Source organism: Polypterus senegalus, chromosome 7 (genome assembly GCF_016835505.1).
Source record: "Polypterus senegalus isolate Bchr_013 chromosome 7, ASM1683550v1, whole genome shotgun sequence".
Taxonomy (NCBI): Eukaryota; Metazoa; Chordata; class Cladistia; order Polypteriformes; family Polypteridae; genus Polypterus; species Polypterus senegalus.
In genome coordinates, this window is record NC_053160.1 from 9,519,160 (window position 1) to 9,545,389 (window position 26,230).

The 26,230-nt window shown below is 42.9% G+C and overlaps 1 protein-coding gene across 1 annotated transcript in view; it reads left to right on the forward strand.

The window, feature by feature from the left end:
* LOC120532312 (endophilin-A1-like) overlaps positions 1-25,917 on the forward strand; it is a 211,980-nt gene extending 186,063 nt beyond the window's left edge. Inside the window, exons 4-9 of the mRNA XM_039758211.1 lie at positions 976-1,119; positions 6,798-6,931; positions 9,220-9,378; positions 18,294-18,397; positions 20,991-21,115; positions 24,085-25,917. Coding sequence (XP_039614145.1) covers positions 976-1,119; positions 6,798-6,931; positions 9,220-9,378; positions 18,294-18,397; positions 20,991-21,115; positions 24,085-24,281 — 863 coding nt within the window. The 3' untranslated portion in view covers positions 24,282-25,917. The remainder of the gene's footprint in view (positions 1-975; positions 1,120-6,797; positions 6,932-9,219; positions 9,379-18,293; positions 18,398-20,990; positions 21,116-24,084) is intronic.
* Positions 25,918-26,230: the final 313 nt, after the last annotated feature.

Sequence of the window (26,230 nt, forward strand, 5' to 3'; positions counted from 1 at the left end):
AATTTGAAACCCATTATATCATCACAGAAGGACTTGGATAGCAGACAGGCTTGCGCAGATTTGTGGCAGATGAAATTTAATGTCAGTAAATGTAAAGAATTACACATAGGAAGTAAAAATGTGAGGTTTGAATACACAATGGGCGGCCTGAAAATCGAGAGGACACCTTATGAGAAGGATTTAGGAGTCATGGTGAACTCTAAGCTATCGACTTCCAGACAGTGTTCAGAAGCCATTAAGAAGACTAACAGAATGTCAGGTTATATAGCGCCTTGATGTGTGGAGTACAAGTCACAGGAGGTTCTGCTCAACCTTTATAACACACTGGTGAGGCCTCATCTGGAGTACTGGGTCCAGTTATGGTCTCAAGGCTACAAAAAGGACATAGCAGCACAAGAAAAGGTCCAGAGAAGAGCAACAAGGCTGAGTCCAGGGCTACAGGGGATGAGTTAGGTGGAAAAATTAAAAGAGCTGAGCCTTTATAGTTTAAGTAAAAGGAAATGAAGAGGAGACCTGACTGAACTGTTTAAAATTATAAAGTGAATTAGTCCAGTGGATCAAGACTGTTATTTTAAAATGAGTTCATCAAGAACACGGGGACACAGTTGCAAACTTGCTAAGGTTAAATTTCACTCAAACATTAAAAGGTTGTTCTTCACACAGAGAATGATAGACACTTGGAATAAGCGACCAAGTAGTGTGGTAGACAGTAAGACGTTAGGGACTTTCAAAGCTCGACTGTCTTTTTGGAGAAAATAAGTAGACAGGACTGGCGAGCTTTGTTGGGCTGAATGGCCCGTTCTTGTCTCGATTGTTCTAATCTTCTAATGTAGTGCATGCTCCCACCCTCCTCCTCCTCCTCCTCCTCCTAGTCCATCTCCATAACTCACAAGATGCTCTTACTCCTATTGGACTCCCTTCTTAATGAGGTTTTCTTTTTGTTTTGTTTTCTAACCTCCATTTCTCTCTTACCAGCTTCCAGAGCAAAGCTGTCGATGATCAACACCATGTCCAAAATCCGGGGCCAGGAGAAGGGACCAGGCTACCCTCAGGCTGAAGCGTTACTAGGTGAAGCCATGGTGAAGTATGGAAGAGAACTCGGGGAGGAGTCCAACTTTGGTAAGCCAGCACCCCTCTTCGTTTTGGTATCAAAAACTGAATTGAAGCACCTGCAATGTGACATTGGGACTTTCTAGATTCACGTCAAGCTTGTTAGTAGCGATGAGTTGAAACAATTTGTGCAAAATTGAATTCTCGGGGGCAATGTTGTAGAAGCTGAATTTGAACCCTGGGTCAATGTTTGTGATGTGGGGGCACTGTTAAAAAAGATACCAGCTTTATTATTTAATGAGTTTGGGTTTGAGTTACTTATTCTTCTTCTGAGCTTACGCTTGAAGGACCAAGGTGTTTTTTTTTATATTCACTATAATAAAGGCTTGAATTATTAACAAAGGGCATAATAAGTAACTTCAGAGCAAAAATAAATACATTAAAAAATTAAAAAACAAAAGCAAACATAGCTATTTGAAAACATCATCTAAAGGCAGTGCTCTCAGACTCCAGTTCTGGAGGGCCAAAGTGGCTGCAGGTTTTCATTTTAACCCTTTTCTTAATTAGTGACCAGTTTCTGCTGCTAATTAACTTCTTTTTCCTTTCGTTTTAATTGACTTGTTTTTTTAAGATGTCTTCCCCTGAATTTCTTCATCATCCCTTTGAATTGCTTCATTTCAGTTCTTAAATGGCACCCAAACAATGAGGGAGCCAACAGAAGACCAACCTAGTCAGGGCCTCAAACTCCAACCAATTTCATTCCAACCAGTTGCTCAATTAGGCTCCGTTGATTAAACCCGTTCTTTAATTCCTTGGCTTGTTGCTGCTCTATTTGTGTAATAGCAGACATATCCGAAATTGTTGATTTTCTCTTTTCTAAGAGCTCTGGTCAAATATTTTGTGGACCTGAGCAGATCAACATTCCTGAGACCTTCATCTTTCTTCATTTTCAGATATTGTAAGATGGTCACAGTTTGCTGGTCATGTTTTGGTTCATTTTGTATCTCATTATTGTTTGGCTGCTAATTAGGGAAAAAGAAACAATTAAGGCAGGGGTGGGCAAAGTCAGTCCTGGAGGGCCACAGTGGCTTCGGGTTTTTGATCCAACCCAGTTGCTTAATTAGAAAACAATCCTTGCCAATAATTACATTTAATGGCTTGTTAGTGCTTTAACGCTGCCATGTCAGGTTATTCGCATATCCTATATTTTTCTTCCCCTTTCTAAGGATATCATCCAAATGATTTGAAGTCTAAAACAGAGGAGTAATCCTCTGTCCTCCACTTTTTTCTCTTCACTTTCCTTCCAAGTATTTCATTAAACCAAATAGTGCATGATGAATACACACAGAGGTGTGAATGGTAACAATCTAAATGGAGAACTGCTGCTTTCCTTTGTCGTTTGCATCTTATTGGTAATAAGGGGCAATTAAAAACCGAGAATACAGCGGTTTAAGACTAAAATAAGCCATAAGGGTTCAAAATCTTAACGAACGAGACTACTAAAATGAAGAAGAAGTGTTACTTGAGCAAAAAGTGCTCCTTAGTAGGCCATTGGGTTGGAACAAAAACCTGCAGCCACTGCGGCCCTCCAGGAACGACTTTGCCCACCCCTGAATTAAGGGGTCTGAGTCTTCAAGAGCAAGTCAATTAAAACAAATTCAAAAGAAAGGGAATTAGCAGCAAAAACAGGTCACTAATTAAGAAAAGGGTTAGAATGAAAACATGCGGCCACGGCGGCCCTCCAGGATCGGAGTTTGAGACCACTGTTTTCAAGTGTACTGGTTGCTCTATAAGCCAAGTTTCCTGTTAAAGAAAAAAGCTGGATTAATGCAAAGGCTTGAGAACAGAATAAATCTGCAAAATCTCATGCTCTGTTTATAAAACCACGTACTCCTAATCTAACAGGACTGTCAATCAGCCTCATGAACTGGTGTTAATTGTGGTTATTTAAAGTATTAATGTTTGTCACGTCCCGCTAGCATGTTAAAAGTTTTCTGATTATGTAATGAATTCCTTGGAATTGTGATCTAATGCAGTGGTTCTCAATCTGAGGGGCGGGCCCCCCTAGTGGGGTGTGAAGTTACAAAAAGGGGGGCGCAAAGATGTGAAAAAAAGAAAAGAAGAATCGAAAATATGAAAAATCCATCTATTGAAACCAAAACAAATTAACTTAAACTACATTCTGATACTAGAAAAATAAATATACTGTAGAGTTAGATAAATGTCGATAAAAGTTAAGTAGGTATAATAAAATATGCATCTGTGATATATCATTAATTAAAAAAGAACAAATTGGTATTAGAGGGGCTCCTTTCAAAAAATGTTAGGGGGGCGCGATTAAAACTGTTGTGAAAACTCGGGTCGCAAATACGTAAAGGTTGAGAAACGCTGATCTAATGAGTGAAGTGTATGAACAGAGCCCGACAGGCGCCCTGCCTTTTTAACACTTGCTAATATGGTGCTTACGCTCCTGTAAGGGTTACCTCTTGCAAGACTTGAATAATAAAGAAGAATGATTGATGCTTTTCTCCTGTCTGTGTTTATTGCCCGAATCGAGACACCCAGTTAAGGGGGGAGTGCTGGTAAATTTCTTCCACAGTGTTGCATGTGACAAATTGTGCTACACTTCTAGTGAAATTTACGCCATTCACGCAAGAAGTAAGGTGATGAATTTGTGTCTGGAAGAGTTTTCATGCATTAGTTCTGCATTGTATCTTGCCTGTCATTTAGTATTTAAATAAAGGTCTCTAAAGATCTTATGTCTATGCTATGTTTGCTCTGAGGGTATTGATGAAGAAGTACAGAGAAGGCCAGAAGGAGTTGCATTGCGTCTTTGTGGGCCTGGAGAAAGCACATGACAGGGTGCCTTGAGAGGAGCTGTGGTATTGTATGAGGAAATCGGGAGTGGCAGAGGAGTATGTAAGAGTGGTACAGGATATGTACGAGAGAAGTGTGACAGTAGTGAGGTCTGTGGTAGGAGAGATGGAGGTGGGATTACATCAGGGATCGGCTCTGAGCCCTTTATTATTTGGTGATGGACAGGCTGACAGACGAGATTAGACAGGAGTCCCCGTGGACTGTGATGTTTGCTGATGACATTGTGATCTGTAGCGATAGTAGGGAGCAGGTTGAGGAGACCCTGGAGAGGTGGAGATATGAGAGGAGAGGAATGAAGGTCAGTAGGACCACCAAGACAGAATACATGTGTGTGAATAAGAGGGAGGTCAGTGGAATGGTGAAGATGCAGGGAGTAGAGTTGGTGAAGGTGGATGAGTTTAAATACTTGGGTTCAACAGTACAGAGTAATGGGTAGTATGGAAGAGAAGTGAAGAAGAGAGTGCAGGCAGGGTGGAGTGGGTGGAGAAGAGTGTCAGGAGTGATTTGTGACAGACGGGTATCAGCAAGAGTGATAGGGAAGGTCTACAGAATGGTAGTGAGACCAGCTATGTTATATGGGTTGGAGACGGTGGCACTGACCAGAAAGTAGGAGACAGAGTTGGAGGTGGCAGAGTTAAAGATGCTAAGATTTGCATTGAGTGTGACGAGGATGGACAGGATTAGAAATGAAGACATTAGAGGGTCAGCTCAGGCTAGACGGTTTGGGAGACAAAGTCAGAGAGGCGAGATTGCGTTGGTTTGGACATGTGCAGAGGACAGATGCTGGGTATCAATCAATCAATCAATCAATCAATCAACATTTATTTATATAGCACATAAGCACATATTCATACAAAAAAAATGTAGCTCAAAGTGCTTTACAAAATGAATAGAAAAATAGAAGACATAATAAAAAATAAACATAAGTCAACATTAATTAACATAGAATAAGAGTAAGGTCCGATGGCCAGGGTGGACAGAAAAACAAAAAAACTCCAAAGACTGGAGAAAAAAATAAAATCTGTAGGGGTTCCAGACCAAGAGACCGCCCAGTCCCCTCTGGGCAATCTACCTAACACAAGTCAAACAGTCCTCTTTGTATTTAGGGTTTTCATGGAAGGACCTGATGATGATGGTCACGTAGACTTCTGGCTTTCAGTCCATCAATGTTGGTGCATCATGATGCTTTGAGTAGGTGGTGGTGGCACAGGCCGCCACCACAAAGAAACCGGAAAAAGAAACAGAAGAGAGAGTAGGGGTCAGTATAGATTTTGGAGCCACTGTGAATAGTTATTATGAAGAATTGAACATACAGAGTATCAGGATTAAGTTAAAGTGAAGTTATAAAAAGGCCATGTTACAGTAATGTGTTTTCAGCAGTGTTTTAAACTGCTCCACCGTATCAGCCTGGCGAATTCCTATTGGCAGGCTATTCCAGATTTTAGGTGCATAGCAGCAGAAGGCCGCCCGCCTCACCACTTCTTTTAAGTTTTGTTCTTGGAATTCTAAGGAGACACTCATTTGAAGATCTAAGGTTACGGTTTGGAATATAACGTGTCAGGCATTCCGATATATAAGATGGAGCGAGATTATTTAAGGCTTTATAAACCATAAGCAGAATTTTAAAGTCAATCCTGATAGACACAGGCAACCAGTGTAGTGACATCAGAACTGGAGAAATGTGCTCAGATTTTCTTTTCCTAGTTAGGATTCTAGCAGCTCCATTCTGCACTCGTTGCAAGTGATTTATGTCTTTTTTGGGTAGTCCTGAGAGGAGTGCGTTACAGTAATCTAGTCGACTGAAAACAAAAGCGTGAATTAATTTCTCTGCATCTTTCAATGATATAAGAGGTCTAACTTTAGCTATGTTTCTTAAGTGAAAAAATGCTGTCCTAGTGGTCTGATGAATATGCGATTTAAAATTCAGATTACAGTCAACGGTTACCCCTAAATTTTTTACTTCCGTCTTAACTTTAAATCCTAGTGCATCAAGTTTATTTCTGATAACCTCACTAAATCCATTATTGCCAATTACTAAAATTTCAGTTTTCTCTTTATTTAGTTTGAGAAAATTACTATTCATCCATTCAGAAATACCAGTAAGACATTGTGTTAGTGTATCGAAAGAGTCGGAGTCATCAGGTGCTATTGATAAATACAGCTGTGTGTCATCAGCATAGCTGTGGTAACTCACGTTGTAAACTGAGATAATCTGACCTAACGGAAGCATGTAGATTGAGAAGAGCAGCAGACCAGGATAGAGCCTTGTGGAACACCATATAGGATATCATGTGTCTTTGAGATTTGATTACCACAACTCACAAAGAATTTACATTGAGAGAAGGGTGCTAAGGATAGAGCTGCCAGGTAAGAGGAGAAGAGGAAGGCCTAAGAGGAGGTGGGGAGAGAGGACATTCAGGTAGTGGGTGTAACAGAGCAAGATGAAGAGGACAGGCAGATGATCCACTGTGGCGACCCTTAACGGGAGCAGCCAAAAGAAGAAGAAGAAAGGTCTCATGTGTAGATATTTTTAGTTGAGCCAGTGGTATGACCCCTGCTTTGTCACACGTCATGACAATCCTAAAGATGCATCGGAGACAAAGCAATAAATGCGAAGCTACAGGGCACGTGGAGAGTGCAAATATCAACCTCTACTGTAGAAATCAAGAAAGAGCAAAGGGAGGATGCTGGCTAGATGTACGGCTGGGGTGGTGAGGAGGGGAGAAGCTTCCTAGGTAGTGAGATTTTCCTGTATAGACAACTGTGGTCCAATAACTCCAATTTGACCTTTGAGCCCATGATCATTTGCACTGTGTTCTAAGCAAGGATCTACCTGGCCATCATAACCTTTCTCTTTAATTGCCACACAGGCTTAGCTCTTATAGACGCTGGTGACACCATGCGAGAACTCGCTGAAGTAAAGGACGCTCTGGACATGGACGTGAAGCAGAATTTTATTGACCCCCTTCAAAATCTTCACGACAAGGATCTAAAGGAGATACAGGTACGTTGAACTCTGAATATTCCGGTAGGTGACATCAATTGGCGTCACTTTGAGTTTGGTATTTGGAAAAACTGAACATCTCGATCTGCCTGTCAGTCTTCATTTGTGGTCACAGGCTGTGGGTAGCGCCTGAAAGAATGAGAGCTCAAGGATAAGAGGTCAGAATGAAGTTCTGGTGGAGTGTTGCTGGACTGAATCTCCATGATATGGGGAAGAAGTCAGCAATATGGGAGGACCAGGTCGTAGAATCGTTGCTTCTTTGGACTGAGAGGAGCGTTTGAGGTGGTCACATGTTCTCGCTCATGACTGTCAGTCATTGACTACGAAGAGCATCTGCCTGAGCCTCAGGGTAAAACAATTGACTTGTACAACTTAATCTTCAGGTTTAGTGATTGTGTGGATGACTTCTAAATCCTGTGAATTTTCCTGAAAATGATCAGGGATTTTCTGGAAAATGATCATAGATTTACCAAATCAAATCTGGACATCATCTTCAACAGTTATATCTCATGCTATACAGCTTCTCAGATAGGTGAATTTCTCAAGTTCCTCCAGAAGAGTTTGTTTCACGGCACCTGGATGGGTGCTTGTGATGGTCCCAGTTTTCATTATCTTGGTTTTGTCACCCCTCACAACCAAACCCAGTGGTGCAGCCTGGTTGACAAGGTTGGTAGCCATATTTTGTAGCTAGAAAGAAATGTAGAGGTCAGCCAGTTGATCTTGCTCATCCCATTTTGACATATCCATTGCTTATCTAGCGTAACTTTACCCTTGGCAGTCCTAAGCCTGGATAAAGAAAGGAGGGTTGGACGTGGTGCAAGTGACCCCATTCTGTAAAAAAACAGAACTATGGAAACAGCAAGAGATGGACACATGACACATAAAAGGACATAAACCCAGCCAGCGCGGGGACAGTGGTTCAAATCTACCACAAGTATGGATCCATTTCTCACATTTCACACACTTAATAACACCACACGTCCACTTACCAGACCCCCCCTTTGCCATGTTGCTTATCCCCTACCTCCGTCACTTTTGTTTTCCCTTCACTCCTTTTCAAATCATGTCACCCACCCTGCCTTGCCACTTATGAATCTTCTCCTCAAAGTTCATCTTCTCTCTCGACCATCCATAGCAGATCATCAGCGTACCAGAGTTTCATGTGTAGATCTTGTCTAAGGTCCCATGTCATTGCTTCCATCACAATGGAAAGCAACAACGGACCTAGGACTGTGGTACAAATTCAGCCGAATTAGAGAATTGTGAGTGTGAAGAAGAGCCACCAGGGTGTAACGTTTCTTGTAGTAGGGGGTCTAGAATTACGAGTTACAAAATGAGACAACTGGAACATTCAATACTCTGTCTTGATGTCAGGGGGCTGGTGTCTCCAGCAGGGGTGAAATATACGCGAAAGCATCAGACACAACCACTGTAAATGCCACAGGGTTTGGATGGGCATCCCGATCAGAAAGGGAGATGATTCCTTACCTGGATGGGAGGATCTGAGCAGGCAGGTGGGCATCCCGACGAGGAGAGGGGAAGGAGCCAGACCAGGAAGTGATGGCCGGAAGGGATAGACAGACAGCCCACCAGAAGATGTCACTGGGGACTCTTTATCCCTCCAGGACAATAGAAGGCAGTGGCCCTGGATATCGGTGCCCAGTACGGAACCAGTAGGGCATGCTGGGAAGTCTAGTCCAGCAACACAGCCCTGCTGCAGGAGACACTGTAAGGAAGATGCGCTTCCAAATTAAGTGGGACTTCCATATGACCTGGAAGTGCTTCCATCGGGCAGTGGCCATGGCATCAGAAATACTCCCGGGTCCTTAATAAAAGGGGCCGCACTCCCTTATCCAGTCAAAGTGGAAGTTGGGAGAATGTGGAGCAACACTCTACTGGAGGAGGGCAGTGCGGTGGTGAGAGGAATTATGAGAGGAGAGTATTGTGGAGAGAGATAACCTGTGCTTAGTGCTCTTGGTACTTGAGGAAAGGAATTGTGGAATAAACCTTTTATTTGAACCCGGGAATCTGCACCTCGCTGACAGTTCCATTACACCCCCAAGCTACTTGTGTGACGTCACGTGAGTGTGGCTTGCCACCATCATTTAGGATTACTATTTTCTTTGAGCCATTGTAATTTGTCCATAGCCTGAGATGTTCCAAGAACGGAAGAAGCCGGCAGTTTACCACCCACTTTCACCAAAATGTATGCATAGTCTGAGATAATTAACTGATAATGTGCCTTATGTCTGTACATGCAAAATAACACTTCTTTCTCGTATTTCTAGCACCACTTGAAAAAGATGGAGGGCCGGCGTTTAGACTTTGACTACAAGAAGAAGAGACACGGCAAACTGCAAGAAGACGAGATCAAACAAGCCCTTGAAAAGTTTGACGAGTCCAAGGAGATTGCCGAACAAAGCATGTTCAACCTGCTGGAAAGTGATGTAAGGACCTACAGCTTCAAGTCTATACATTTACGCAATGTAGATGTCCGTGTATTCCTGTAGGCTGCTTTGTTGCACTTTTTCAGTTTATTGTGTTCATAAGAATTACGTAGGAATGCTTTGAAGTCACTTCTAATAATTGTTGGGGAGCTAGCTGGACAGCCTTGCTTAATTGGCTGGCTCAGTGCTGTTTCAGCTGTGGAATGGACAAATGGGGGAGGCAGCTTCATGGCTGAGGTCTCCAGGACTCTAAACAAATCCAAATCATATTATGTGATATCATCCATCCATCTATTATCCAGCCCGCTATATCCTAACTACAGGGTCACGGGGATCTGCTGGAGCCAATCCCGGCCAACACAGGGCGCAAGGCAGGAACCAATCCCGGGCAGGGCGCCAACCCACTGCAGACGTGATATCATCTACTGTTAAATTCTGCTCCGTACTTGTCAAATTTTTATTTTTATACTGTATTGAGGATTTGTTCTGTTCTGTGTATTGTATTGTATTGACCCCCTTCTTTTTGACACCCACTGCATGCCCAACCTACCTGGAAAGGGGTCTCTCTTTGAACTGCCTTTCCCGAGGTTTCTTCAATTTTTTCCCTACTGGGGTTTTTTGGGAGTTTTTCTTGTCTTCTTAGATAGTCAAGGCTGGGGGGCTGTCAAGAGACAGGGCCTGTTAATGGCCATTGCGGCACTTCTTACGTGATTTTGGGCTAATCAAAAAATAAATTGTATTGTATCGTATTGAGGGCGGCACGGTGGTGCAGTGGTAACGCTGCTGCCTCGCAGTTAGGAGACCTGGGTTCGCTTCCCGGGTCCTCCCTGCGTGGAGTTTGCATGTTCTCCCCGTGTCTGCGTGGGTTTCCTCCGGGCGCTCCGGTTTCCTCCCACGGTCCAAAGACATGCAGGTTAGGTGAATTGGCGATTCTAAATTGGCCCGTGGGTGTGCTGGGTGTGTTTGTGTGTGTCCTGCGGTGGGTTGGCACCCTGCCCAGAATTGGTTCCTGCCTTGTGCCCTGTGTTGGCTCCAGCAGACCCCCGTGACCCTGTATTCGGATTCAGCGGGTTAGAAAATGGATGGATGTATCGTATTGTATTGTAATGAAAATAGCAGATGCACATTCAGGTTGAGGTATAATGAACAGAAACTCGACATAACACATGAAACAAATTGGCAGCATTTGGCTCCTTCCTCTATGAAAGCTGGCAGCAGAGTAAGATGCCTCTGTTTGGACACGCCTCCTTTTGTCTGGTCCAGAATGGGAAGGGGCGGGGCCTTCTTCAGGCTCTGCAGACAGGTGGAGTCAACTACGGCAGGTGGAAGAGAAAGAATGGTGAGCGACAGCACCTCCTCTCGGCTCAGGCTGGTATCGCTTACCTTCCTGAAGCACTAAAGGAGATCCCCAGGCACGATACGAGAAAACTCATATGTTATGAAATACTGTTTGGGACGCCTTGATGCTGTGAAGACTCGGTGTGCACCTGCTGCCCCAACCCGACACAAAAGACAAAGCCAGCAGCTTAGTCCAACAAAAGCCTTTATTTAACGTAAAGACACTCAGATCCAGAGTAGTCCTCAATGACCGATACCAATAGTCCCAAACAGAGTAAAACTGCATTCCCTTCCTCTGCAGTCTTGCAGCTTCCTTTCTCATCCAGATATAAACCTCACCAGCTTCTGCTCCGACTCTTTTTTAAGACATGCCCGTGAGCACTCCAGGTGGTTCATTAAGGAGGTCTGCAATTGCCCCCCAGGTGCGGCTGAAACACAAAGTAGGGCTCTGCAGCTCCTGCAGTCCCCACAACTCCCCCTTGCAGCATCCACGGATCCCAACAGGACCGTACTGGCAAATAGTAATTCCCACACATCCCTGGAGGAATCCAAGGTGTTGTTACAACCCGGGGCGGGCTGCCAAATAACAGTTCGGGGAAGAGAGCATCCCCCTGGAAGTCTTCTCTGCCTGTCCTTCCACCTCGGAGGCATCCCGGCTGGGTAATGGCTCCAGCCACCATCCATCACAATGTCTAGTAATGAGAGATGTTTGGGGGCTTTCCCTATTTTTGGCCCTCTACACCCAAAAGGTCCTCATTTTTAGGCCATTTTTGAACCATAGTTTCTGCAAGAAATTTCACCTTTATGATAAAGAGTACGCCAATAACAAAAAATGATCAGTGTAGCCGCGTCTGTCCAAAATTACCAAAGTTCTGCAGCTTTTAGTTTGCCTCATTAGATGATTCAAGCACCAGTGTGATGTGTGTTCAAATAATTCCACAGGCAAAATTAAGTTGTTTTAAAAGTTTTACAACAACAACGTCTCACTGACCTCATTGAAAGATTCAGCACATTGGGACTTGCAAGATTCCAAATATTGTTTTTACAGAAGTTCTGAAATAAAAGTGAAACTAATGAAATAGCAACAATTCAAAGAAAAAGAAATCTTAAAAGTGTGTATCCGGAAAAACAAAAACGGGGATTGGCAAGCGAAGCAAGCAGGGGGTGAAGCCCCCTAGTTATATAAAGACTAGCTGTGCCCCGCGGCTCTACCCGCATAGCAGTGAAACAGGACAAACTTTAAAAATCAATAAAAAATGTAATGATTTGTATTGAGAAGAATTCATATTGATAGCTGTGATGTATTAAGATTGTATGTTTGTGTTTTTAGTTTTACATTAGTAACTTCCAAAGTTCTTTCCAGGGAACATTTCCTTAAATAACTGATCAGGTATAATTGACACAGCAGCCCCAGTGTCTTTTTCCATATCTATCACCTTACTAACGGGAGATCGACAGGCGGATTGGTGCGGCGTCAGCAGTGATGCAGGCTCTGCATCGGTCTGTCGTGGTGAAGAAGGAGCTGAGCCATAAGGCCTTAAAGCTCTCAATTTACCAGTCGATCTACGTTCCTACCCTCACCTATGGTCATGAGTTATGGGTAGTGACCGAAAGAACGAGATCGCGAATACAAGCGGCTGAAATGAGTTTTCTCCGCAGGGTGTCTGGGCTTTCCCTTTAAGATAAGGTGAGGAGCTCAGTCATCCGGGGGGACTCAGAGTAGAGCCGCTGCTCCTCCGCATCGAGAGGAGTCAGATGAGGTGGCTCGGACATCTGATCAGGATGCCTCCTGGACGCCTCCCTGGCGAGGTGTTCCGGGCATGTCCAACCGGGAGGAGGCCCCAGGGAAGACCCAGGACACACTGGAGGGACTATGTCTCCCGGCTGGCCTGGGAACGCCTCAGGATTCCCCCAGAAGAGCTAGAAGAAGTGGCCGGGGAGAGGGAAGTCTGGGCCTCTCTGCTCAAGCTGCTGCCCCCGCGACCCGATCTCGGATAAGCGGAAGAGGATGGATGGATGGATAACCTTACTATCAATCATAAAGGTTGCTTTGAACGGTTATTTCTCTTGGTCTGTTTGTACTGTGAACATGCGGTACTCACTCTGTCCCATTTCCACATATTTAATACTTTTTCAGCTTTCTGACCTTTATGTTGCTGGAGTGGCTGTGGTTTTCCCACAACTATGGCATTTTGCAACTTTAAAATTGCACTCATACGAGCTGCGGTTTTTACCATTGCAACGATGACACTGCCTCTTCCCCATCTGACCGAGAAACTGTGCGCCAACTTTCTGCACTGCACTCAAAGAGGCGCCCTGTCGCCTTAGCTGCTGTGTGTCTCTATCTGCTGTTTCCATGCTGAGTGCGATCTCAAACACTCTCGCCAACGTCAGATTCGTTTCTGATAACAGCTGACGCTGACAACAAAAACATTTATTTCTATAGCACATTTTCATACAAATAATGTAGCTCAAAGTGCTTTACATAATGAAGAAAACAGAAATAAAAGACAAAGTAAAAATTAAAATAAGACAACACTGATTAACATAGAATAAGAGTAAGGTCCGATGGCCAGGGAGGACAGAAAAAACAAAAAAAAAAAAACTCCAGACGGCTGGGGAGAAAAAACAAAATCTGCAGGGGGTCCGAAGCCACAAGACCACCCAGCCCCCTCTGAGTATTCTATGTAACATAAATGAAACAGTCCTCTTTGTATTTAGGGTTCTCATGGAAGGACTTGATGATGGTGGTCATGTAGACTTCTGGCTTTTAATCCATCAATGTAGGAACATCATGGTGCTTTGATTAGGTGGTGGTGGCACAGGTCGCCACCACAGAAAACCGGAAAACGAAACAGAAGAGAGAGTAGGGGTCAGTACGGATTTTAGAACCACCATGAATAGTAATGATAATGAATTGAATATACAGGGTATCAGGATTAAATTAAAGTGAAGTTATGAGAAGGTTATGTTAAAGTAATGAGTTTTCAGCAGGTGCTCCACCGTATCAGCCTGGCGAATTTCTATCGGTCAGCTATTCCAGATTTGAGGTACATAACAGCAGAAGGCCGCCCGCCTCACCACTTCTTTTAAGTTTCGCTCTTGGAATTCTAAGCAGACACTCATTTGAAGATCTGAGGTTACGATTTGGAATATAACGTGTCAAACATTCCGATATATAAAATGGAGCGAGATTATTTAAGGCTTTATAAACCATAAGCAGTATTTTAAAGTCAATCCTGAATGACACAGGTAACCAGTGCAGTGACATCAAAACTGGGGTGATGTGCTCGGATTTTCTTTTCCTAGTTAGGATTCTAGCATCCTCATTCTGCACTCGTAATCGATTGATGTCTTTTTTGGGTGGTCCTGAGAGGAGTGCGTTACAGTAATCTAGTCGACTGAAAACAAAAGCGTGAACTCATTTCTCTGCATCTTTCAATGATGTAAGAGGTCTAACTTTTGCTATGACAAGCCTCACTCTGAATCCCACTCACAAATCGGTCTCTCAGTGCCTCGTCCAAATTAACCCCAAACTCTCAATTTAGAGGACATCGCTTCAGCTTTGCCGCATACTGAGTTACTGTCTCACTGGCTTTTTGACTGCAGTGATTTAAACAAAATCTCTCCGCAATTATCAGCGGTTTGGGCTCAAAATGATCCTTTAGTATTTCCACAATTTGCACAAAAGTTTTGCCCTTGGGCTTCAAAGGCTGCACTAAATTCCTCAGTAGTGCTAGCGCCCATTACACTTAAGAGAGTGGCGACCTGTTTATCTTGCGCTATGCTGTTAGCGAGAAAAAAAACTGCTCCATGTGTTCTACATGTGCCGACCATGATTCAGTGCCAGGTTTAAATTAGTCAATTCCACCAAGATGAGCCATTTTACTCACTCTGTGAAATCTTCGTTACGACTCTTTCAATCCTTGTCGCCAATTGTTGTGATGTAGAAATTCAGTATCACAAAGACAGTCAGACACACTGATATTTGAAACTTAAGTTCTCTACTTACTTCTATTATTGAGCCACGCCACCAAACACTTTTTTGTTACTTTTTAGGTTTCCACTACAGCAGCTCCAAAATGGCAAAAAACACAAACATACAATCTTAATACACCACAATAGCTTTCATATTCAAGAGTCTATTGATCTCTTATATATATTTCTCTTCTGGTTCGTCCTGCTTCCTCCTCAAAACCGGTCCCGCACACACGCAGCAGACACAGCATTTCTCGATTCCTATTCGTCCTCTTCCAAACCCTTCCCCACGCTGCCTGTGGCTCCTCTTCAAAACCGTTGCCACCCACACGCAGCCGACATGGTATTTCTCGATTCCTATTTGTCCTCTTCCAAACCCTTCCCCATGCTGCCTGTGGCTCCTCTTCACAGCCGGTCCCGCCCACACGCAGCCGACATGGCATTTCTCGATTCCTATTCGTCCTCTTCCAAACCCTTCCCCACGTTGCCTGTGGTCTCCCAAACACCTTGATAATTTTGTTATACTGCGATGGTTGTTTCCTAAGCCTTTGTTATAAAATGAACGACAGTATCTTCTCTGTCGATGGGTTTTTGTACAACGTCATCTCTATTCCGTGATCCGGCAACTGCCTGTTCCTATCAGTGGGTTATTTCTTGACACAAATCGTCTCCAGCAAAACACCTATTCACAGCTGTGTCTTTCAAGAAATATTTTTTTCTTTTTGATTTCTGAATTCCTTTCTCATCGTATTCCATTCCTACTCTTACACCGCTGCATGCTACGGCGGGCTTCAGCTAGTATACAATATTTTGGTTTTGCTATCGGGGTGAGAATGTAGCTGTGAACTCTTTGGGAAAAATGTAAAAAGTTGGCAAGCAGAAGGTCTGAACGTTCCATCGTCAAACATTGGCACTATATCTGATCGTGTTCAGTATATCTGATCGTGTTCAGCTCTGATGGGAGAGCGTACCCGGTGTGGGGAGAAGAGCACGTGGCCATGATATATCTGCCAATGAGCAGCTACCCTCGAAAACACACATAGCTGTGATCTCTCTCTCAAAAACGTCAAATGTTAGTCCTTAACAACCTCTAGATAATAATGTCTGCTGAACAAACAGGTATCGCTAGCTAAGTAGAGGCAAAGTGCACTCCAACACGTGGAGTGAGGTAGACCAACTCGCAAAGAGGCTGGCATGTGAGTGAGTGAGGAGGGTCCTGCCCAGCTCTCTACTCCTGAGGTCCCGCCTCCCCCTCGGCACGCAGCCTGTCACTCAGATTCGCGCGAATAAATCGGTACCGCAAGAGAATTACGATGCATAGCGCAATGAGAGAAATCACAAAATCAACCGGAACGTTCAAGCAAATTATAGAAATAAAAAACCCGATCTTTAAGTAGTTTTCTCGTGAAAAGCGGACGGACAGACAGACAGACAGACAGACAGATGTTGGATTTTGTCTTCAGCTAAGTGAGTTTCTCTTTTCTCTGCAGTTTCACTTTGGCGACAGAATCGATTTCTTTGAGCCTCATGCTGTAGCCTCGCACTTCAGAGCTGGACAGACAGACTCACACACTTCCACGCATAGATGTTTATATATAAGATACTGTATGTTGCAATAAATTGCTAAAAGTAAAACTGCATTTAGCTATATTTAATTATGATAATGATGGCAGAAATAAAAAAAAAAATATCATAAAATTAAATGTATGATCAAGAACACAACAAGGATGTAGCAGCTTATTGTTTCCATTACATCTCTATATTTACATGGCATGTTCAATGCTTACACATTATTGTTAAACTGATGATGTATAAATTAAAATACAGGTAAACTTCCACTACAACGAACTGCCAGGGGCCTAAAAAATATTTTATTGTAATGAGATTCCATATTTGTTACTATAGTGCTCTCTTTAACTTGTGTCCAGACGTTTACAATCATTTCAATAGCTACTTTCACGTTTTTTAATCACCTCCTGCCTACAAGTTATGCTGAGGAGAATGTTTCCCAGCATTTTCCTTGCGATGATACACTTTCAGGGTGTGAATGATGCCCAAATCCAATGGCCGAAGCACTGCTGTGCAATTGGGTGGGAGGAATTCAACGCAAACTTTATCTAAATGTGGAAGAAGATTTATTAAAATCTTGAGGTCAGATTTTTTCACAATTCCTATACTTACTCTATATTATGAAGAGGAGAAAGTTAAAACAGAGGACAGGTCAAAAAAATCCAGAAGTCACAATTGCCCCCAAGCAAAAAAGAAGATGAATATTCACCAACTATCTACAGTAGCACATTCAAAATGAAATGCCAGGAACTGTGGGAAACGCTCCGCCTTTATAGGGCTGTGGGCCGTCCCAGGAGATGATGAACAGGTGGCCCCGCCTCTTCAGGAAACTGCCCACAAAACACAAGGCACATAAGGAAGGCATAGAGATAAAATAGAAAACAAAGAATAATGCAAATATTTAACAAAAGTAACATTAACATAAATAAAATAAGCAAAAATGAACCAAACAAGACATGAAAGAAGAATGTAAACTCCAGGCAGGGTGGGAATTCTGGCAGAAATATAACAAGCAGAAGGACTTGAAGTTGTGGATGCCATCTCAACCAACCCCAGGGGTTCACCCCCTAATAAGATACGAGGGATCAAAGTTACTCCTTTTTACAAAACTTTGAAGAAATGGGGGATTGGTAAAATAGGTGTGTGGAGTGCCCTTGCATGCCCTTTTGAGGTTGCTGATCATGAATATGTTCATATTTTGTATATTTGATTCTTTACTGGTGGTCCTAGCCCTCCCAGAAGGTTAAAAACAACCAATTTGTAACATAAGCTTGTGGGGTATCGTTTCAGACTATTTCAAGGTCATCGATTATGAATATGAGGTTGTTTTTGATCCATCTGATCCATTTCTAGGGATCCAGACCTCTATGGACCACCATCAGAGGGTGACAAAAGACAAATTTGTATTACAATCAAGATTATTTAGATATTAAACATTCAAACTGAAGCACACATTTCAATATGTCAAATATTTGTCGCAACCATTCTTGTTTATTATGTGCAGTACTTCAACCTCATGAACTTAATCATTACATTTCTTATGAACACCCCCAAAATTGGGGGCTATAATTCTGTCTTTTTTAACTGTACAATAACCTCTGGTTATCCAATTCTAATCCATTCTTGAAAATTGGTTAGAAAGCAAAAAAACTGAATATGGCAGAACTCATTTCCTATTATTACAGACCAGATAGACAGCAATTATTCATCCATCCATCCATTATCCAACCCGCTGAATGCGAACACAGGGTCACAGGGCTCTGCTGGAGCCAATCCCAGCCAACACAGGGCACAAGGCAGGAACTAATCCCGGGCAGGGTGCCAACCCACCACAGGCAATTATTCATCTGTAATTATATTGGGGTGCCATTTTTCAGAAATGATGCCATCTGCTTTGTAATTATCAACAGTCCATAGTGCCAACTTTGGATGTATACTTTTATATTTTATATATATATTTTTTGACATCATTCCAAGCAACTCAGATTGTAATACTTACTCCATTTTTTCCTCTTTCTTTGCCCTTGCAGATTGAACAAGTGAGCCAGCTCTCGGCCTTGGTTCAAGCCCAGGTGGATTACCACAGACAGGCCGCGGAGATCCTGCAGCAGCTGTCCAGTAAGCTGGAGGACAGGTCAGTGAGTTGTGGATGGTTCTGTTGTCATGGGGGGCCTCGATCAGATCTTCTGTTGAAGTGAAAGTCGCCACACGTCAAAAGCAGGACAAATGAAAATCAATGTGTCTGATTGATGAAAATCTGCCCATTTCCATTCATCCAAACCTACCACCATTATCTGAAACCTGCCAAAAAGTGGCAGTGGGCACTTACAAACATGCCTCATATATGACCCTGGTAGGCAGTGCCAGTGCTAGGTTATTATTATTAGTGTGCTGACCAACTCTTTGGCATTTGACCCATGTGGCTGGGTGATCTGTGCCCAAAGCGGGGGCCTAATTTAACTTAATGGCCCTGCTGACATGAGGGTGGTATGATTTGCTTCCCTACAGAAAGCACTGAGAAGATCCCTTCACCTTCTGCTCCCTTTATTGTGCTGCAGATTTATTTTTAGATGGATGAATTTTCCATTTGCACCCATCTATCCACATTCACTTAACCTATAATGACAATATTGTAACGTGTTTATTATTTATTGGAACACATCTATTAAAAATCAAAAACTGAAAACTTCTCCCAATAGAAGTCTTCACACCCTTTGCTGTGGCCGTTCAAATTGTTGTGGGGGCCCTCCCATTTTGCTTTAATCATCCTGGAGATGTTTCTAGAACTTGATTGGAGTCTACCTGTGGAAAATTGAATTGATTGGACAGTTGAGAAAGGGCACACGTGTACCCATGTAGAGAAGGTCCCACAACTGACGCTGCCTGTCAGGACATAAAACCAAGCCATGAAGTCCAAGGACCTCTACGTAGTCAGAGGCACAGGTCGGGTCAAAGGGGTCAAACCATTACTAAAGCGTTTAGTGTCATGAGGAGCACAGTGACCTCAATAATTGTCAAATGGAAGACGTTTGGAACCACCAGGACTCTGGGGAGGAAGGGCCTTTGGTTAGGGAGCTTCAGAAGCCCTCTGCCTGGGTCGGGGAGGTGATTAAGCACCTGCTGTTCCCTTTAGTAGAGCTTCAAAAGATTTGCTGAGATGAGAGAACCTGTCAGAAGGATGACCATCTTCAGCAGCACTCCATAAATCTAGTCAAAATGGTTGAGTGTCTAGACGAAAGCAACTCTTGAATTAAAGGGATATGAGTTGGAGTGTTTAGGCAGAAGTCCAAGAATAGTGTTTGGCAAACCCCAGGCACTGCTCATCACTTGACTAATACCATCCCAATGGTGAAGCATGGTGGTGAGGGCATTGTGCTATGCAGGTGACTGGTCAGAACTGATGCAGCCAAATACAAAGAATGAAGTCCAGTCCTTGAAGAAAGCCTGCTCCACCAGAGAGCATGTGACCTCAGACTGGGGCAGCAGTTCATCTCACAGCACAACATGACCTGAAACAAGCAGCCAGGACGACACTGGAGTGGCTTCGGGACAAGTCTCTGAGTGTCCAAACCCTGTAGAACATCTGTGCTGAGACCTGAAGAATGCAGTTTACAAAGACGCTGCCCATCCAGTCTAACAGAGCTTGAGAGGATCTGCCAAGGAGAGTGGGAGAAGTAGCCCAAATCCAGATGTGCAAAGCTTTGTAGAGACTCACCAAGAAGTCTCAAATCTGGAATTACACCCAGAGGAGCTCCTACAAAGTACTGAATGAAGGCTCTGAATACTTCTAGGAATGGGAGAGTTTAGTTTTTGATTTGTAATACATTTGCAAACCTTCCTGAAAATGTGTTTTCACTTTGTTATCATGGGTTATTGAGTCTAGAGTGATGAACAAAAATGAAAAATGATTGATCGGCTGTATCTGTATCTGTTTTTATGTTTTTGCTGTTGTATGCATCTAAATTTCCCTTTGAGATTAATAGTTTATCTAATCTAATCTAAATGCTCTTTTCCATCCATCCATCCATCCATCCATCCATCTTACCCTAGGGTAGGGTCACAGGGCATCTGGAGCCTCCCCCAGCAATCATCAGTTCCAAGGCAGGAAGAATCCCTGGACAGGACAGTAGTCCATTGCAGTGTGAACACACACTCACACACACATGCACACTGATCCACCCAGCCAGCCCCTTAGTACTGCCCGGCCAGGCTCCCTGCCGTCCAATCACTGTGCTGGATTGTGAAGCTGCATTATGACACTGCACTGCCCTCACTAGGCCCCACCCACTCAGCTTTGACGAGTGGAAGTGACAGTTGTAAATTCAAGCCGTATGCCATGTTGCATTTGGAGGAATTTTACAGACAAAATTAAATAAATAAGCAGCCAAAAACATTTTCTGTGATGCATTTATTTATTTACCCTCACTTTTCATGCTCTTTTTCTCTATTTATTGCCACATTCCGCAGTACTTTTATTTATTTTCTTATTTTATAGAAGATTGTATGAAATATTCCTCCATAAACCAGAATGACAGTGGTCATTCATCTCTTCATTTTCTGTAAGCGTGAGAGCCCCGGTACAACCAGGAAGTGTCCAAAGCCAGCCAAGTACAAGACGCCAGCCTGCTGCCCAGCAGCCCCTCAGCCGAGACTCACATAGTTACTCATTTGCAGATCATTCTTCAAGATGGCAGACGAGCTCTGACTGGTGTTTAACTGTCTTGCAGAATAAAGGAAACATCGACAAAGCCAAGGAGAGAATACATGCCCAAGCCTCGCATGGTGATGGAGTTCACACCCAGTGAGAATCACAACGGTGCCCTCGCCCACAGCACAGCTGCCAAGTCACCAGGTAGGAAGGCTCTTGGGTTTATAAGAAGACGTGGCTTGTCCTTGTCCACTGAGACTGATGTATGCAGACCCCTTTCACTTTTTACACATTTTGTTATGTTGCCGCCTTGTGCTAAAATCATTTAAATTAATTTTTTCCTTCATAAAGCAAAATTCAGTACCTCAGGTTGACAAACTGATAAAAGATTTCAGACGTTTTGGCAAATGTATGGTATTAAAACATAAAAACTTAAATGTCACATTCACACTTGTATCACACGACACATTACAAACATTTGTAGTAATGCATTTTATTACTACAAATGTTTGTGATGCTCCATCTGTTGGAATGAAAAATACAATGCATTTATTACCACAAATGTGTGTAATGCGCCATCTGTTGGAATGACAGATACATAGCAACCAGACAGTCACACAGATGCACAAACACATACACGTGTTCTTTTATTAAGATGGGCTAGCTGTGCTACCCATCTAAGATTGGCTGAAATCTAAGTCATCAATGTAGACCTCATTGTTAACGTTTGTAGTGCACCATCTATTGGAATATATTTTCAATGCATGTAGCAATAAAATGCATTGTATTTGTCATTCCAACAGATGGTGCATCACAAACATCTGTAGTAATAAAATGAACTATTACAACTGTTTGAGATGCACCATCTGTTGGAATGATAAATGCAATGCATGTGCCTCCATTACATGCCATTTGGTGTGGCGTTCATAAAAGCAGTGTTAATATTTATGTCATCTGTTGAAATGACAAGTGCTATGTTTTATATTACTCCAAATGTTTGTGATGCAACATCTGTTGGAACAACAGGGAAACAGCAACCAGATGGACACACAGACATACAGATACGTATCCTTTTATTAAGGTGCAGTTGCTGTGCTGCCCATCTCAGACTGGTTGAAATGGAAATAATGAATGTAGAAGTCTATGTTAATGTCTGCATTGCACCATGCAATGTCCCAGTTATTAACCATTTGGTATGGGATTCATAAAAGCAATGTTAATGTTTGTGATGCACCCACCATCTGTTCAAATGACAGATGCAATGAATTTTATTGCTACAAATATTTGTGATACACCATCTGTTGTGGAATGACAGAGACATATCAAGCAGATGGACACACAAACAGACACGAATTAACATATCCTTTTATTAAGGTTGATGCATTACATTTGTCATTCCAGCAAATGGCACATTACAAACATTTGTAATAATTACATGGATTACTACATATTTTTGTGATGTGCCAAGTGCATTGTGTATGTCTCTGCTATATGCCATTTGGTATGGGATTTGTAAAAGCAGTGTTAATGTTTGTGATGCGCCATCTGTTGGAATGACAAATATGGTGTATTTTATTACGAAAAATGTTTGTGGTGCATCATCTGTTGGAATGACAAATGCAATGCATATCATCCTTTTATATGCCTTTTAGTGTGGCATTTATAAAAGCAGTGTTAATGTTTGTGATGTGCCATCTGTTGGAAAGACTAATATCCATCCATCCATTTTCTAACCCGCTGAATCCGAATACAGGGTCACGGGGGTCTGCCGGAGCCAATCCAGGGCACAAGACAGGAAACAATCTTGGGCAGGGTGCCAACCCACCGCAGGACACACACAAACACACCAAGCACACACTAGGGCCAATTTAGAATCGCCAATCCACCTAACCTGCATGTCTTTGGATTGTGGGAGGAAACCCACGCAGACACGGGGAGAACATGCAAACTCCACGCAGGGAGGACCCGGGAAGCGAACCCGGATCTCCTAACTGCGAGGCAGCAGCGCTACCACTGCGCCACCATGCCGCCCCTAAGACTAATATGGTGTATGTTATTATGAAAAATGTTTGTGACATGTCATCTGTTGGAATGGCAAACACAGTTCATATGTTTCTTGTATAAGCCATTTGGAATGTGTTAGGATATAGTGGGTTGGATAATGACTGACTATGGGATTCATAAAAGCAGTGTTAACATTTGTGATGATGCACCATCTGTTGGAATGACAAATGCAGTGTTTTACTACTAAAGATGTTTGTATTGGAAATGCAATAACTTTTATTACTATAAATATCTGTGATACACCACCTGTTGGAATGACAGAGACAGGAATGACATCAACCAGGTGGACACACAAACAGGCCCAAATATACTTGTATACTTTTATTAAGATGGATGCATTGCATTTGTCATTCCAGCAGATGGCACCTTACAAACATTTGTAGTAATAACATGGATTAGTACCAATGTTTGTGATGTGCCATCTGTTGAAATGACAAATGCAATGTGTATCTCCCTGTTATATACCTTTTGGTATGGGATTCATAAAAACAGTGTTAATGTTTACAATGCGCCATTGGTTAAAATGACTAATACTGTGTATTTTATTACTAAAAATATTTGTGATGCATCATCTGTTGTACTGTCAAATGCAATGCATATCTCTCTGTTATATGCCTTTAGCATGGGATTCTTAAAAACGGTGTTAATGTTTGTGATGCACCCTCTGTTGGAAAGACTAATATGGTGCATTTTATTACTAAAATGTTTCTGACGTGTCATCTGTTGGAATTACAAATGCAGCGCATTTGTTTCGGTTATATGTCATTTGGTATGGGGTTCATAAAAGGAGTGTTAATGTTTGTGATGCGCCATCTGTTGGAATGACAAATGCAGTGTGTTTTATTTCTAAAGATATTTATATTGTGCAGATATTTAGCCTTTTGTTATGGTAGATTGTGGTATATCTGCAAAGCACCTAGAAATATGATTTACTATGTAGGGCGCTTTAAAAGATCACACACTTGCTATTAGTAGCTGTCCATGTGACACTGAGGAGGATCAGTCTGGCTGCTTCTACCCCATCGTTTCTAGAAATATCAAAGTTCTTTCACCCATTACATGTAAATGAAGCCCAGCTGATGGGTCATATTTTTCTGTTCTCTTTCCAGCCCCAATGGATCAGCCATGCTGCCGGGCTCTCTACGACTTTGACCCCGAGAACGAAGGGGAACTCGGCTTCAAGGAAGGGGACATCATCACTCTCACCAACCAGATCGATGACAACTGGTACGAGGGAATGATTCATGGCCAGTCAGGATTCTTCCCCATCAACTATGTGGATATCCTGGTACCCTTGCCACACTAAGCACCCACCAGTGACTTCCTCTGCGCCCACCACCACACTCCAGATCCCCCCACCTCCCGACCCCCAACCCCACTGGGCGACTGCTAACAACACAACGTGACTGACTGATGATGACAAAACCAACACACTTTACCTGCACGGTGGCTGCAAGAGGAACTGAGCAACGAGAAGGGAGTGTGAAGGCAGCTAAGTGACTTTCCATGAGGGCGACCGCCGGTGCGCAGTATTTTTAGTTTTATTCCCTTCTTAAATCGTGTTTGGAGTAGTAGGAAGTCTTTAACCATTTGTATTCCCTGTACGTTTAACTCAGCTATCTCACTGGGATGAAAACATTGCTTTCCTCTCCCTAAACAGGAGACAACAAACCCTGAACAATAGACGCAATGTAAAATGGCGTAAAATAACACAATTTATATATGAATATCGATTTAGTTGACAGATGGCATGCATGTGGCCACATTCACGTTGCCCCACGTATACGGCAGCTGATGATGGTACAGCATTAACAGTGCCATTTCAAAACAGACACACACGCTTCAACCTGGCTGGCAAAATCAAGGAGCCAGGTGGCCGAGTGCACGGCAAAGGTACCATTTCCACCTCTTTGGCTGTTGTATTTATACCCATGTGTTTTGAGGAATGTGGAATTATGTGGAATACTGGACTGGTGGTCTTGGAAGGGAAAGAAAATCACGAGCCTTCCGGGTAGCATGTATCATATCGTGTCGTGTAGTCGCTCTCTTGTCCTGCTTTTCATCCATCTTGATTCTTCTCAGATAACTTAGCTGTCTACTGTTGGGATTAAGTGCTCCCCCTACTGGACACGCCCTGCAGCGCTCTCTCTCTCTCTCTCTTTTCAGATTCTTCTTTGGAAACGGCTGTTGTGTTAAATAGTTCAGCAGAAATTAATACTTGTCTATATTTGACCAGGTACTGCTCTATAAAGACAAAAATATATGTAAATTAGTCAAGCTTTATTTTAAATAACATCTTTATTACCGCACAAAATCAAAAGATGCTTAATGAGCTTAGCTTTTAGCTCATTACAAAGATAAGCCCTCCGGCTTCACTCAATAAAGATGAACTAATTAATGAAATTTAGAATGGACAACAAGGACGTTAGCCATCTGGGTATAGTCTGAAGTTTAATTTCATTTTGTGAATTCACATTTTGTTTAATCCTTCAATCAGAACACGCGTAGGTTTCCTGGTCAACTCTTTTGTGCCCCCTAGTGGCATTCCAGTGCATATGCATATGCCAGGATTTCCTCTAGTCCTATAATTGCCTATAATAAAGTCCTATAATAAAGCCCTATAATCATTTTCAGTCTCTCCAGGAAGTTGCGATGTCGATGCAAATTCAACCAAAACTCGCGAACTTTGCGCAGCCTTGCGATTTTGTCCAATTACTGCATTTTTACAGCAAATTTGATCACTCACCTTAGCACCTCCCCCGACCGCCCCCCTTGGTCCACTTCCTTGAAGATGTGCTAATCGCGAAAAGATCACATTTGCCATCAGATATTACTGCTAAAGTCCGTGCAAGTCAATTTCCTGAAGTATTACACGAAACTGTTTTGCACCAGGGCGGCACGGTGGCACAATGGGTAGCGCTGCTGCCTCGCAGTTAGGAGACCCGCGTGGAGTTTGCATGTTCTCTCCGTGTTTCCTCCGGGTACTCTGGTTTCCTCCCACGGTCCAAAGAAATGCAGGTTAGGTGCATTGGAGATTCTAAATTGTCCCAAGTGTGTGCTTGGTGTGTGTGTGTGTGTGTGTACCCTGCGGGGTTTGTTTCCTGCCTTGCGCCCTGTGTTGGCTGGAATTGGCTCCAACAGACCCCCGTGACCCTGTAGTTAGGATATAGCGGGTTGGATAATGGATGGATGGATGTTTTACACCATATGCAATATCGTGGTAAAACACAGACGAAAGTCATCTCTTGACGGGCA